This window comes from Pinus tabuliformis, chromosome 7 (assembly GCF_031772625.1).
Source record: "Pinus tabuliformis cultivar Carrire ecotype Pingquan chromosome 7, CPIR1, whole genome shotgun sequence".
NCBI classification, from domain to species: Eukaryota; Viridiplantae; Streptophyta; class Pinopsida; order Pinales; family Pinaceae; genus Pinus; species Pinus tabuliformis.
In genome coordinates, this window is record NC_142293.1 from 139,948,024 (window position 1) to 139,962,073 (window position 14,050).

The 14,050-nt window shown below is 37.8% G+C and overlaps 1 protein-coding gene across 4 annotated transcripts in view; it reads left to right on the top strand.

Moving 5' to 3' along the window:
• The first annotated feature begins 9,938 nt into the window (after positions 1–9,938).
• Positions 9,939–14,050, top strand: part of LOC149246146 (HECT-like ubiquitin-conjugating enzyme (E2)-binding protein) — a 124,291-nt gene continuing 120,179 nt past the window's right edge. The window contains exon 1 of one of the 4 annotated variants that reach the window (XR_016266520.1): positions 9,939–10,680. Coding sequence is in view for 1 of the 4 variants with exons in the window: in XM_089457836.1 (XP_089313962.1) it covers positions 10,245–10,680 (436 nt within the window). In the remaining 3 variants the exon portion in view is untranslated. The remainder of the gene's footprint in view (positions 10,681–14,050) is intronic. The other 3 variants (XM_089457836.1, XM_089457838.1, XM_089457837.1) reach the window with 3 other exon arrangements.

The window sequence follows — 14,050 nt, forward strand, 5'->3', positions numbered from 1 at the left end:
TTGTAAGGAACAAAATTCCCTTTCTCACCTGCATCCTGAGGTCTTGTTCATTTTGGTGGCCATTTACCTTTAGTTTTGTCATTCCCTTTCCAACCTTGCTTAGATTCAGTCTTACGCTTCAATTGCTCGTAACAATGCTTCAATTTCCCAATGACTTCTTCTAGTGACTAAGGCTCATCCTACTCAATACGATCCTTGAATGTTAATGTTAACCCACTAACAAATCTCTAAACTTTGGCTTTCTCATCCTTAAGATACGATACATACCTCAGTAACTCCAGGAACTTAGCCATGTACTCCTCATCTGTCATTGATCCCATCTTTAGCTCATAAAACTCCTTAGCTTTATTGTCATAATACCTCTCTGACAAGTACTTCTTCAAAAAAGCCTTTTGAACTGATGCCAACTCAAGTCCTCTTTCCTAATGTCTCTGACCCGCTTCACATCTTCCCACCAGATGTCCACTTTCCCTTTGAGGATGAAAATAGTTATCTTGGTCTTCATGTTCTCGATGTAATCATGCAACTCAAAGAACTTCTTCATTCCAAGCAACCATCCCTCTGCATCTTCTGACTTCTTCAATTCCCCATCAAATGTAGGTGGTTTGGCTTTCTTGAACTCATCCAACAGAAATCCCCTATCACTCCTCCTGCAAGGATGATAGCGATGATGACCATGATACTTGTCTGAACCATAACTGGAGTAAAGCCCATGTCCATTATTTTTCCTATCAGGTGTATTTAAGAACCTGCCATCTCTAACTGTGTCATCTTTATCCAACCTGTGACCACCATGATACCTACTACCATATGCTCCATTAGTCATGTCCTCATGTCCATAACTGATTTGTGGTTGTCCATGTCTCTGCAAATGTGAAAAGCTATGAAGGATGACTGCATTGACCTCTAGTTGTTTCTTCTGTGCCCTGGCAAGTCTCTCTTGTGACTTAATTATTCTATCATTATCTGCCTTGTAACTTCTTATATCGACCTTAAAAATTATCAAAGTGTTTACTATGTCAGGAGAGTACCCATCACCATGTTGTTCATCTGATATGTAGCGAGAGTCTCGTGAATTCTAATCCACCATTTTGCTAGTCATATTTGATCCTCTTCTTCCTGCAAGTATACAATGTCAGATAGACTAAACATAAACATAACCAACATAGCTTAGTATAGTTTAGGGGAGGATATCTTGTCTGCAAGATCAACTAGATTAGCACGATACATGTATAATCATAATCACATCAATATACTCACACCATGCATGACAATACTAATTGCATAACATGATGTCATGCACGACAACCATAACCATAACAATGCATGCATAACAAACACAACTAACACATACACAATCGACATGCATGCATGATAAACACATTCCGCCCATTTAGTCCAAGTGTTGAACATGGGAGTTCTAATACCACCCTATAACACCCTCCTCCCACACTTACCCAAGTTCATTGGTCCACTGAGGTAAATATGTGATGAAGAGCTACTATGATATGACTCAACCTCCTAGGTACAGTTGAGGAAGTGGAATCAATAAACTGGAACTTTACTGACCTTCCTCATAAGCTATAGGACCCCCAGGAGCTAAACAACCACTCCAGGTGCCCAAACCCTGAGCTAACTTGCTTCTTCACTGACTTGGACTCCTAGTCGCTCACATAACAAGGCAAGCCAACGATTGTAAGCCTCCAATCACATGGATAACCCTGCCTCCCAGCGACTGCAGTCTAAATTACTCAGTTCTGTGCATGTGACCTCGAGATCTGAGCCACTTTTTCAGGGCTAGGATCCAGACCTCTGCCCAGAACTTGATAGAACTTTCCATAGTGATGAATGAGACAAGGACAAAGACATTAATGTAAAACTTAGACAAGAAATTGACCTAACAAGGCCTAACCATGACAAGCATTTTGTCAAACACATAGTGAACATGTAGTTTATGGGTCATAATTACATATCTGATCATATGGTCTCATACTAATATGAGAATCGTTAAGAAGGTCTAATGTCCTCTCACAATAGTTGCATTATCATCTATTAGGTTATACATTCATTAACCATTCATTTACTAATCAAAACATGATGAGAGTCGTAACTAAAGTCTGTCATAAAACCATGCTTATAACCAAAATAATAAGAATGATATAACAACCATCAAAGCCACATAATAACAAGTATAAATACTCATGAAATACAAGAGGAAAGAGCTCTTATTAACATATGAAAATCCAACCAAGATAGGGACTTCCACGTACCACCCGACCATAGATTGGGTTGAACCAAATCTTTCTTTCAGCCAATCACCCTCGTGCCATATTCCAAGCATGAATGTGGGACTCACAACAAAACAACCAGGCTTCCTCAGGCTTTACCGCATATCCCGCCATTACTAGTCAAGGTATTTCTAGGCCTGAAGCAAGCACCTACCCAACCAAGCTTTACCACAATCCTGCCATTACCAATCAAGGGATTCCTAGGCCTAAACAAAGAAACATACACTATCAATCTTTATCGCAATCTCGCCAAAATAGGCCAAGGGATCACTAGGCCCTAAACAAGCATGGATTCATCTGGATTTCTTCACCAATACCTTGACGAATTTTCCTGTCTACACTCTTAGGCTTTATTGTGTATCCCAACATTACCAGTCAAGGGATTCCTAAGCCGTTAGGGAACTTTTTTGAGACCACCCCACTCGGTTCCAAACCATATGACAATCTAAGGCTCAACCAATGAAAGAACCCCATCACACCATGGCTATCCAGAAATGGAAAGGCAAGGCTGGAACCACTATTACACCTGGAAAAACCCATGACATTGACAATGAGAGAACCAAATACACACATGCATGCCAAATCTAGTAAGTAAATCATACATGCAACCTAATACTTGCAAAGTAATCATGTTGTAGTCGCTTGATCCAACTCTTCCTTGCTTGATCTTTACTTCCCTTTGCTTTCTTATCCTTCCTTTTGCCTTCCTTTCTCCAATGCTAGAGTGCTCCAAGAATGCTCTAAGTGTGCAAAAGTATAAGAGAGTGAGAGAGAGTAGAGTGAGAGCTCCAAAAATGAACTGACAAAAGATGTGAACTAATCCTCGTAAGCTTTTTATCAACGAGACCTCTAGTTTCTTCAACTTCCACTATTTTTCCTTCATTTTCTCCTCACATGCAACCTATGAACTTTCACTTTCCTTTTCTCCTATTTTCCATTATTTTCATAAATAAATGCCAACTAATGCCTCTTTTCCTTTTCAATGCCCTTGTCATTGCCTTTGTCAATTTCCTTAGCCATAATAAACCAAATGAACCCCACTAGGATGTTTTTCCCAACATTCAGCTTGGAATAAGTGTCCCATGACCTTGGTCTTATTATGTCTTTATTAACTTTATTACTTGAAATTTTAACCCAGGTCTGTTAGAAAATCAAAGAAAGGATGTTGAGGAATGCTACAAAAACTTGGGCAAGCAAGGGTTAAAAAGATGAAGATCTCAAGGGCTCAGAATAAGATACCCATACATAGGTTAATATGTGAATTTTAGTCCCCAAAATCCCCCCTAGGGGATACAACCTTATCCACGTAGATATGAATAAAAATAAGTGATTATGCTGAAATCTTCTGCATAATTGAATACTAAAGGAACATCAAAGATAAAACTAGGATGAGTGGGGTGAGAGTGAATCCTATAGGATTTAGCAAGACACCCTAAAGGAATATATTCTTAGAGTATAAGGGAATCCACCATCAACTTTGCGAAAGTGATTGCTTTGAGGAGAGGGATGTTTATGGTGAAGGAAATCAAAATAAAACATTTGATCACTAGAAAGGACTCCCAAATTATCGCAAGAGAATACAAGAGAAGGCAAATAAAATCCACCATTAATGTCTCCCTAGTAAATTGGAAATGATCTTATTACTAGAATGAAACACTTTTATGTTACCTTTCTTCCCAAAGATTTTGTTCAATATTAAGGTTAACTAGTAAAGTATTAGAGAATATTGAAATTTGGGAGCAAATTTAGATTGGGGTATTGAAATGGTGTGCAGTAAGGGAACCTTTGAAAGAATACTCCAAATGCTTAGGATCACATAAAATATTATCCATGAGTAATAATCATAGGGTCACTTCAACGTATTGGAGTATTTTAATAGAAGTGTACCAATACATACCACAAAGTTGAGCACATCAAGGATAATTTAATTATCATTGTAAACAATGAGCATCACCACCTACCTTCAGGAGCATGAGATATTATCACACCGTTTGACACTAGAGGGTCCCCTAAGGAAGCTAGGCAAATCAAATATCTCAAATAGATCCCACGAAAGTCATTCTGATATCAACATATAGTTTTTGTGCTTTGGTCCCTTTTGCTCACCTTTTTATGGTACCCATGAATTATCAAATGAGGTGTCAATGTTGGATGTATGAATCCATGAACGAGGCTAGATACTTACATGTTGTCAATGCTTTGAATTTTCTTAGCGTTCCACGAGGATGCATCCCCCGATGTGGGGGGCCCACACTCACTCGCACCATAGGGACGAGGAGGCACCTAGAGAAATGTTTCCCCATGTCCCACTTTGGGGGAAAGTTGGGGAAACATTTCACTAGTGTGGGGGATGTCTGTGTACCCCCCTCCCTTACACGAGGGATGCCTAGGTGCCATCCACCTCCTCCCCATATTTTTTTTTTCCAAAAACCCATGAAGATAAAATTAAAGATAAAGATAGAACTTTGAGGGGTGTGTGACCTTGGTATTAATGGAAATATTAAATTCTTAAAGTAAAATGATAGAAAAGGTAAAATAAAGATAAAAATGGTAATTTTTTGACCAACAATCCATGAAGATTAAAAAAAACATGGGGGTAGGGCTTTGAGGAGTCTATGACCTTGGTCATTAATGGAAAATTGAATTCTTAAAATGAAATAATAGGAAGGATATGATAAAGGGGAATGTTGATAAATGAGAATGAGGTAAAATAATGGAGAATATCAAATGGGGAATAGAAAGGATAAGATACAAGAAAATGTTGATAAATGAGAATAAGGTATAATAAAGGAGAATGCCGATAAAGGGGAATGCCACTTTTACTTACATTTTTAACATTATCATTAATTGTTTCAAGATGTTTGAGAGTGGTTCCAACCTCATCAAACTAATATGGAGAAAGTAGAATTGCATATCCCGTTTAGAATTCAACAAACTTAACAATTTTTAGGATTTCAAGGTTGGTAGGACTATAATGTTTCCATCGAATTGTACAAAGATGAATTTGCATAGGATGATTTGTAGATTTGACAATTTATCATTATCATAATTTTATAATTTTAGAGATGCAAACCCCTTTGTTATGGACCTCAATGTTCTCTTGTCCTATCTAGATTTCCCTAGAACTTGGGAGTGCTCCCACACATTTCCCTTATGCATCTCCCCACTCTCACGCTCCCTTGTCTCGGAAACTTGGTGGAACATAGAATTTTCCTTATTCAATAATATATAAGGTGTTTATTTATTACTGCAAAAAATAAATGTACATGTAACTAGATTAATAAAACATCAACAAATGGTTTAAAACTTTATTAATTTTATTACAAAGAAATCTATAGCTCCAAAGATTTTTTAAGGAGAATAGTGTTCTTAAGATTCAAGTTAATTTAATATGTTTGTTGATGTTACCTTATTTTTATAAATATGCCACTTTCACTTTTAACCAAATTACAAATAAAAAAATGATGATCAATATACATTTTTTGAATCATAATGAAGAAAATTATTATCATGAAATGAAATCTTATGAAAAATCTCTCTCTCTCTCTCTCTCTCTCTCTCTCTCTCTCTATATATATATATATATATATATATATATATATATATATATATATATATCTATATATATATATATATATATCTATATATATATATATATATATATATATATATATATATATATATATATATATATATATATATATATATGCGTGCGTGTGTGTGGGGTAAACACCCACACAATCACGACATCAAGCCCGTAATGATCATCAACATGCAGGGCATAAAACATTGTCTCTTCCACAAGCTAGAACAAAATAACTATGGTGATGAACAGAGCAAAAGATGGTCGTGTAATTAAGAATCAAAAAGACCAACATCACAAGTGAGTAATGCCAAAACCCAAACAACAAACTTTGCAGACAAGAGCACCGTGAATCAATCCACTCAACTTTACTTGAAACTAGCAAAAAGAAGGGACAAAGCAATATGTCTAATTCGTTGCCCGTAACGAGCGAGTGTCGAGCAAGAGCCATAAATCAAAACTAGTGTGAGATAAGAGGCGATGAAAAGCAATTGATAAAATCCACGAGCGAGAGCCATTATGGCCAAAGAGGCAACAAAGACCAACCAAGTAATGTCCCACAACACCATCATTGTATTTCTTGACCAAAAACATGAAGAACAATTGATATGGTAGCTATTCTCGGGGAGAAGACAAAAAAAATCAAAAGCATTCAAGATTATTAATCTGAAGAGATAAATGTAAAATTTTTAGTATTATTAATAGGAGGATCAGTAGTGCCTCCAAGAGGGTTCGACAGGTCCCTTGAAGTAGAGTTTGATACCACATAACCTTCCACCCTACTTAGACGAACATCAATATCATCAATGCAATATCAAATATTCCTAAGAAGTTGTTTTAATATCCTCCTGCCCAACAAAGAGTTTATAATTGTCCACTTGTTTGTCTCTTAAAACCATGCGAAGAAGAGTATCCAATTGCTGGTGAACCGAGAGGGAATGTAGAAAATACAATCTCCTCTTCCTGAACCTTCTTGAGTCTGGGAGCCATTGTAAACCCTTGCCTCCAATTTATGAATAAGAAAAGTAAGGGCATTCTCCAAACTGCTGCGAGTCCAATTGATGAATTTCCTTTCAAATTTTCAAAGGGACAAAATCAAAATACGATGCAACAAATTCCCAAGTGAAGAGTCACTGATGTTGAGGACCAACATGGCTAGCTTCCCTTATTCGACTTGCCTACCTTTGATGAGGAGGCATGGTAGTTGAAGCTAGAGGGTAATTCTAACCACTCAAAATAGAGCCTAGACCAATTCAAAAAACACAAAGATTACACACTAAATTGGGACTGACAAGGCCAAATACTAACAAGTTGTCACCCCAACACCCTAAATGAAGTTCAACATCAAATGAAACAAAGACTTCATAACGCTCACAATGCACCATGCTTAAATTCCACAAACTTCACTTATATAATAAACAACACTCAGAGAAAAAAGGCAGTGGAGGCGCAGACCCAATATATCAAAATGAAAACAAATGGAAAGGAAACCCAATTAAGATTGCAAATACCCAATTCCCCAAAACAAAAGATAACCTGAACTTGTAGAGGGGGACATAGCCCAAAACCCAAAATTGGTTGAACAACTCTAAGCATAATAGTAAAACCCTCGCACTAGTACCAGACAAAAATTACCTGGATACCAACAACTGCATACCAATACGGGACAAGGAAATGAGATACCTGTAGATTCATGAACCTGAAGAGTCGAGATGGAAAGAACCACCACTAGTTCGAAGACTGGCCTGCATTCTGTAGAGTGGAGGAATAAAACGAAGAACGTTGATTGGACACAATCAATAACATAACTAAAACTCATGATGAGGATGCCCTTATAACATCAAAGTGTGAAATGCAACCATCAACCACAAAGCAAAGGCCTGCCACTCCCAATCCCTCAGAATGCACTCCACCAACAATCCTGAAGCAACAATGACAACTACCAACAACAAACTCAGTAAGGGCCTTCACTCTCGATCCCACCAGATTCTAAACACCAAGAAACCAAAGGCAACAAGGTGAGGAGGACTCCTCACCTTCGTTGTGCTTCAACACAAAATTCTGCCACCCTAGCTGTGTTGCATTCATGTATTTAGGTTGACAAGACATAGGTTGACGAACCTGAGCCCGATTACCATTTTGTGCCATGCCATGTTAAAAAACGGACAAATGGGAGCCCGTCACCTCGTTCCTCATTAACAACCATCAAATATCTTAATATAATAATAACTCGTAATTACAAATATTAAATAAATAACCACTCCAATTTTGAGATGACTTATCATTAAGACTATATGTTTCCTCGTAAGAGGTCATAGGTTCAAATCTAGAGTGGGGTAGTGGGTAGAGTATGTACACCTTTGTAGACTTTAGTTAGTAGTCAAATCACTATACAAAAGCAGGTCCCTTATCCAACAAACAAGGAAATTAATACACCAAAGATTACCAACCATAGTAACATAATGGTAACGAAGAACATAGGCATATCAATATAATTGAATTTTGGGTTTTAAATAAACAAGTTTTTGATATAATCCCTTTTTCCTGTATTAATTTTTGAAATTATATATAACAAACCAAAATGCACCAACCGACTAAAAAAAGAAAAAAGGAAAAATCAATAGGTTTGTATTAAAAAGTTGGTTTACATATGTCTGAAAATCTGAACAAAAAACAGTGATATCCATGACAGATTTCTTCCAAAATTCAACATCAACAGGTTTTTGTGTTTTGTCCCACATGGAGACCAAAACCAAAAGTGACACAAATAAACATACTGTCTAATCACTAAAACAAACATAACTATTATAAAGTTCTCATCATGTCAAATTTACTATCTTCAACATATTAATAAGAGCTCATGAATAATAAATCTTGTTAGTGTTTTGTAGTTTGCCCATAACACAAGCATAATACTTGATATCTACCATATGGTATGATAATGATCATCCATAATAGAGTTTTGCTCCCTAAATATATGGGAAAAAGTTACCCTTTTGAAATGTCAGTCAATATTTCGATTCTGCGCATCTAGTTGATTAATAGAGGAGCCCTGAAAGAGGACTTTTTATTGATCCAATCAATAGTGACCTTGGAGTCCTCAAACACATACTGAGCCTCAATAAAAAGCCATCTAGAACATAATAATAAGCCCCATAGTGCAATGATCTTTGCCCTGGAGTTTATTCCTGAGTCGTTGTTCCAACTAAAAAGATAGTATAGCTTTGAGGATAAGATAATATAAGCTCCACAACTACATATATTTAGTTGTGCTGCCTCGTCAAAGAATCCAACAAGATATTTTCCCTTCCAATTTTTTGGTTGAAAGCTTCTATTTTTTCCCATTTGAGCCACAAATCCATATTCCTTGAAGTATGCACATATACTATTGCAATTTCTGTCAATATCATAAGGAATATAGTCAAATACGAGAGCATTCCTACATCTCTAGATGCCCCAAAATTTAAAGAAGGTGTTCTAACTTCCTTGTACTTCGTTTTCCACTCAAGGCATTCTTCAATAGAGGGATAGATCCATGCCACATTGATGTTTAATCTTTGTTAAACACCAATCCAAATGGCCATGACATATAGATGCTTGAAATAAATGAAAAACATCCTCATTTTCATCATGACACATAATACATTTGTTGTGGAAAACCAACTTGCAAAGATTCTCTCATGTAAAAATATGGTTTTGCCACACCAACCATCTGAAACATTTGAGTTTCAAAAACATATCCCAAGACCATCTGAAACATTTGAGTTTCAAAAACATATGCCAAGACCATACTTTCCGGAATCATCATTTCTCTAATGAAACCAATTGTGTAAAAGATATATGTCTATAAACCTCCTCGAAAGAAATAAGTCCCTACTTTGTCTTCCCACCCCATTTACAAGAATTAGCCTCGTTCCTAAATGAAATGCCCTCCACATATAAATTAGAAACATATTTATTCCATATCTCCGCTTATAAACCCAACTCACGAGAACTTATCCATTTTAATATATATACCTATAAAACCAACCAAAATACATCGAACGAACTAAGATTTCTGATATTAATATATATAAAATTTAATAATTTGCCATTACGATTCTAATAGCTTGTAATTATACAGTCTCTTGGAGGCAGTTGTTCTACCTAGAATCGGTCCAGCAGTGATTCCGAGACCAAGCATCACGAATAACAGGCCTAGTTGATCCAGCCACCTCCGTGAGTGAGTTGAAGAATCTGAGTCTTGATATCGAGACTCATATCCAGCAGTTACGGGAAATAAATATTTGTGTGGGGTATTCAATCTGCGAGAGGAACTCGAAAGAAAACAAGAAATACGTCTTCTGTGAAGCACGCTACTTGAACTGGAGCGAATGGGTAATAATGACAGAAGTCCACAGCAATGGCAGTACTCGTGGGAAGCACTATCCCATGTCAAAACCCTTCGCTTATACTTATTTCAGCCCTCAATATCCCCTCAAGCCCAATGCCTGCAGCTGAGTACATCGCTGTGTCCTCCAAGTGCTCACTTCAACGGGTTATCTCTTCTCATAAAATGGACAGAGCCAAAAATTCCTAATGGGGGTTCTGTGCAGGTGTTCGTGAGGGTACCTGTACCACCTGTCGTACTGGACCATTCAATCCCCGTCCAAGCCAAGGCAATGTCTGATCATATTGAGGTTAAGTTAATGCTCATGCTTCCAGTTGATCACCCTCTTGTAAGCAGCCTCTCCTCTCTTATGGGGACCAATGATGGAGTTTCAGGAGACCGGCAGCAGGAAAAACTACCACCATTCTCGCTGGATAACGGTCAGTTAATTTTTTTAATTTAATGTTTGTGAATTTTTTGTTGTTGTTGCTGTTTTAGTTGCATTTGTGAAACAAATATCGGGTGGAAACATGAAAGTTTGCTTGAATATACAGTGCTGACTGCTGAACTCGTTTGCATTTCTTAGTAACTTTGAAATTTAAAATGCTCTTTGGATGCGCATCTCCACACACACAGAAGGGGGAGGGCAGAAGTCATGGAGGAAGAGGAGTGAATGGAGAAAGAGATAGAGGTCCATTCCAAAAATTTAACCCTAGATTTGGAGGAGCCAACAATAGAAACGGGATGTTGGGGGTCACGAGGGATTTGACGAAATCGTTTTCGAACCTGGAGAATCTTTATACTGTTTCGGTCGCGATCGTCAGGTCAAGCGTTTATCATGGGGAATTCAGGGATGAGAACCCACTGAAATCATAATTCTGAATAAAGTCCAGATGTGAAGTTCACGAGCCATCACCAAGAGTAGAGGAAGCCCTTTATATGACCCAAAGTCAGGTCAGAAGGTTTTGTGCGCACCCATGCCTCTCGTTGAGTATGAAGCCCGTAGACGTGGGATAGCGTGACAGCATTGGCAAACAAAGGAAGTTCGGAAGGGAATCAAGTTGAACCTGAAGGAAGTAGTCAGTCTGCTCAGCAAAGGCTAGAGTCTGCTTGCGATGGTCGGAAGCCTGAGGAAGTAGACAAAGGTTCCTCTGTTAAATGTTGTTGAAAACCACTCTGTTTCTTTTCAGTGTGAGTTTGGTTTGGAGAAACTGTCTTTAGAAGACTTGGTAGGAGGAGGAATAAGAGCTTGAGAAGGGAAGGGAGGAAATTTAGGAAAAAATAGTAAGGCAGAGGGAGGATCAGGAGGAAGAGGAGGAAGAGGAACTGCATTAAGCTATTGAAAGAAATAATGAAGTTGATAGTTTGGGAGGACATGGTCATAGACCAGGCCATCTCTATCGGGAAACAACCCTAATTGAAAAATTCCATGGCAGCACAGTCTGTTAAAACTCTGTCCAAGTGAGTAAACAGGATTTGGAAGCAGCTATTGGGATACTCTCCAATCTTCCACATTCTAGCCAAATGACAGATTACTTTTATAGTTGAGAATGGTAGGGAGGAGGAAGTTATAGGCGGGGAAAATGGTATTGGGACAGTCTTACTTTTCATGAGTAAGAAAAATAATAATGCAACGAAGACTTCAATACACGACGATGATCTTTGGAATCATTACAATTGTTGACATGTATCGATTTTTTTAATAAAGAAACTTTCATGGCTTTATCCATACTTCCATTAAAATAATGGTCCAAACTCAGACAACGTGCACTGCCCTCTTCTTCATTACTGACTCAAATCGAGGATTAAGATCCTCAAATTATAGCTCTTTTTTAGCAAAATGCATCTTGATCTTTTGCTTTTGTTGTGGAACTAAAGTTTCATCATAAATTACCAACTATGTTTCTGATAACAAATACAGGACTTTGGGATAAATACACAACGAACATAAGACTTTCAGATAAATACTTTCAAGGACAAAGGAAAAAATACCTGGAAAATGCTAGTTTCCAAGCTTCTGTTGCTTATATTGACAATGGAAGACCAAATTCTTGACTTGGATATCATGTTGTTGCTACCTTAATATCTAATATCAAATTCTATGTGCTTCTCTTCCATTTTTTGGTTGCTTGCCTTCTTTGTGATTTACATTACATTGTAATTGACTTTTACTGTACTATTAACCCTACGAATCAACAATTTATATGATAGTGCTGCTTGCTTTGATCGAGTTGTGGTTTATTCCCACGATAGGATGAAAGTAACCATGATGTCCATAAAAAATGCTGTGTCTAGGCCTACGCTATGTGGGAAACCCCCCACTTTGCTCTCAGATCATGCTTTGAGTGGGAGTGCGCATGACGTTGTTCCTATATTGCTCTTCAGGTGGGAACATATGATATTGCTGCTTGCTTTGATTGAGTTGTGGTTTGTTTCCACTATAGATTTCTCTTGGATGAAAGTAACCACGGTGTTCATAAAAAATGCTATGTCTAGACCTAAGCTATGTGTCTAGAATCTTAGGTTCTTGTAGCTACCTGTAGCCCCTCTGTTAAAGTTGGCAACTAGGGCCAAACTCCACATGGGTCATCTTATTTATGACAACTGATATTTTTCTTGGATTCCTCTCTCTGAGAGGTGTAGGATCGATCTAGAGATCATCCGATTCTGACATGTACAAATGAAGTTATGAATTTATTTTGATTATGGACAAATTGTCAAGGTCGGCCAACAAACTTATGTAGGCTTAGAAGTCCAACAATCACGTCTATTCATCCTCAACGTTTGCTATAAATACATGATGCCTTGTCCTCATTTGGATACACTCATCTACACATCTCTCTCTCTCTCCTCATTGATTGGGTACGCTTTTCTGGGCAACATCCTTCTCCACACGTGTGAAGGAAAGAAGGACAAACTTTATGTTTTGGGCGTTGACCAAGTTTGACCGAATTTTAGACGCTGTTTTTGGGTTGCGTTGACCTCCTTTGATTGCATTTTTGTGAAGGCTATCTTTGTTTGGGTAGGCCACATTTCTGGGCACAAAAATTGAGGCTAAACGTTGACTGCGGCTAGGGTTGACCACAGGTAGACTGTTTGACCAGACTTTGATTGGGCTGATTTCAGACTGTTTTGAGCGGTTGATTCATCTTGCTGTTTGGAGGCTGAAGTTGACTGGAGTTGACCAAATTGCTGAGGGTCAAATCTAGCCTGTTGACTAGCGTTGGCTTTTCTGGTTAGGGCTCTTTTGTTGCTGTTATAAATTATCAGATTTGTAAATTGTACTCTCTCTCTGCTGAACTATTGAAGACTATAAGAAGAATTGATCAAGGGTTTCCCCACATTGGGGTTTGTCCATGGCTGGTGCCACATCTTGTGTCCTCTTGTCTTGGCTTGTCTTCTATTGTTTATGTTTATGTTCTATCTGCATTTTACTATCATGTTGATGTGATTGCTAAACTGGATGTTGATATTGGGCTAATAAAGAAATTGAAGTAAAATTGCTCTAAAAGCATAAAACATACCATTGTTGCATAAAATTAACATGGTATCAGAGCTAAGGTGAAGACAAAGCCCAAGCAAGAGTGAAAGAGCAATCACCAAAGACAATTGGACAAGGACAAAAGACTCAATGGGTTCCTCATCCTACTTCTCGGCTGAAGACAAGCTCCATCATGTGGGACATCTTCGTATCTTTGGATGTCTCACATATTCTTTTATCCCCAAGGAGCAGAGGACGAAGCTAGAACCCATGGCAAAGTAGGGTATCTTTATGGGTTACAGTGAGACTTCGAAGGCTTATCAGATCTT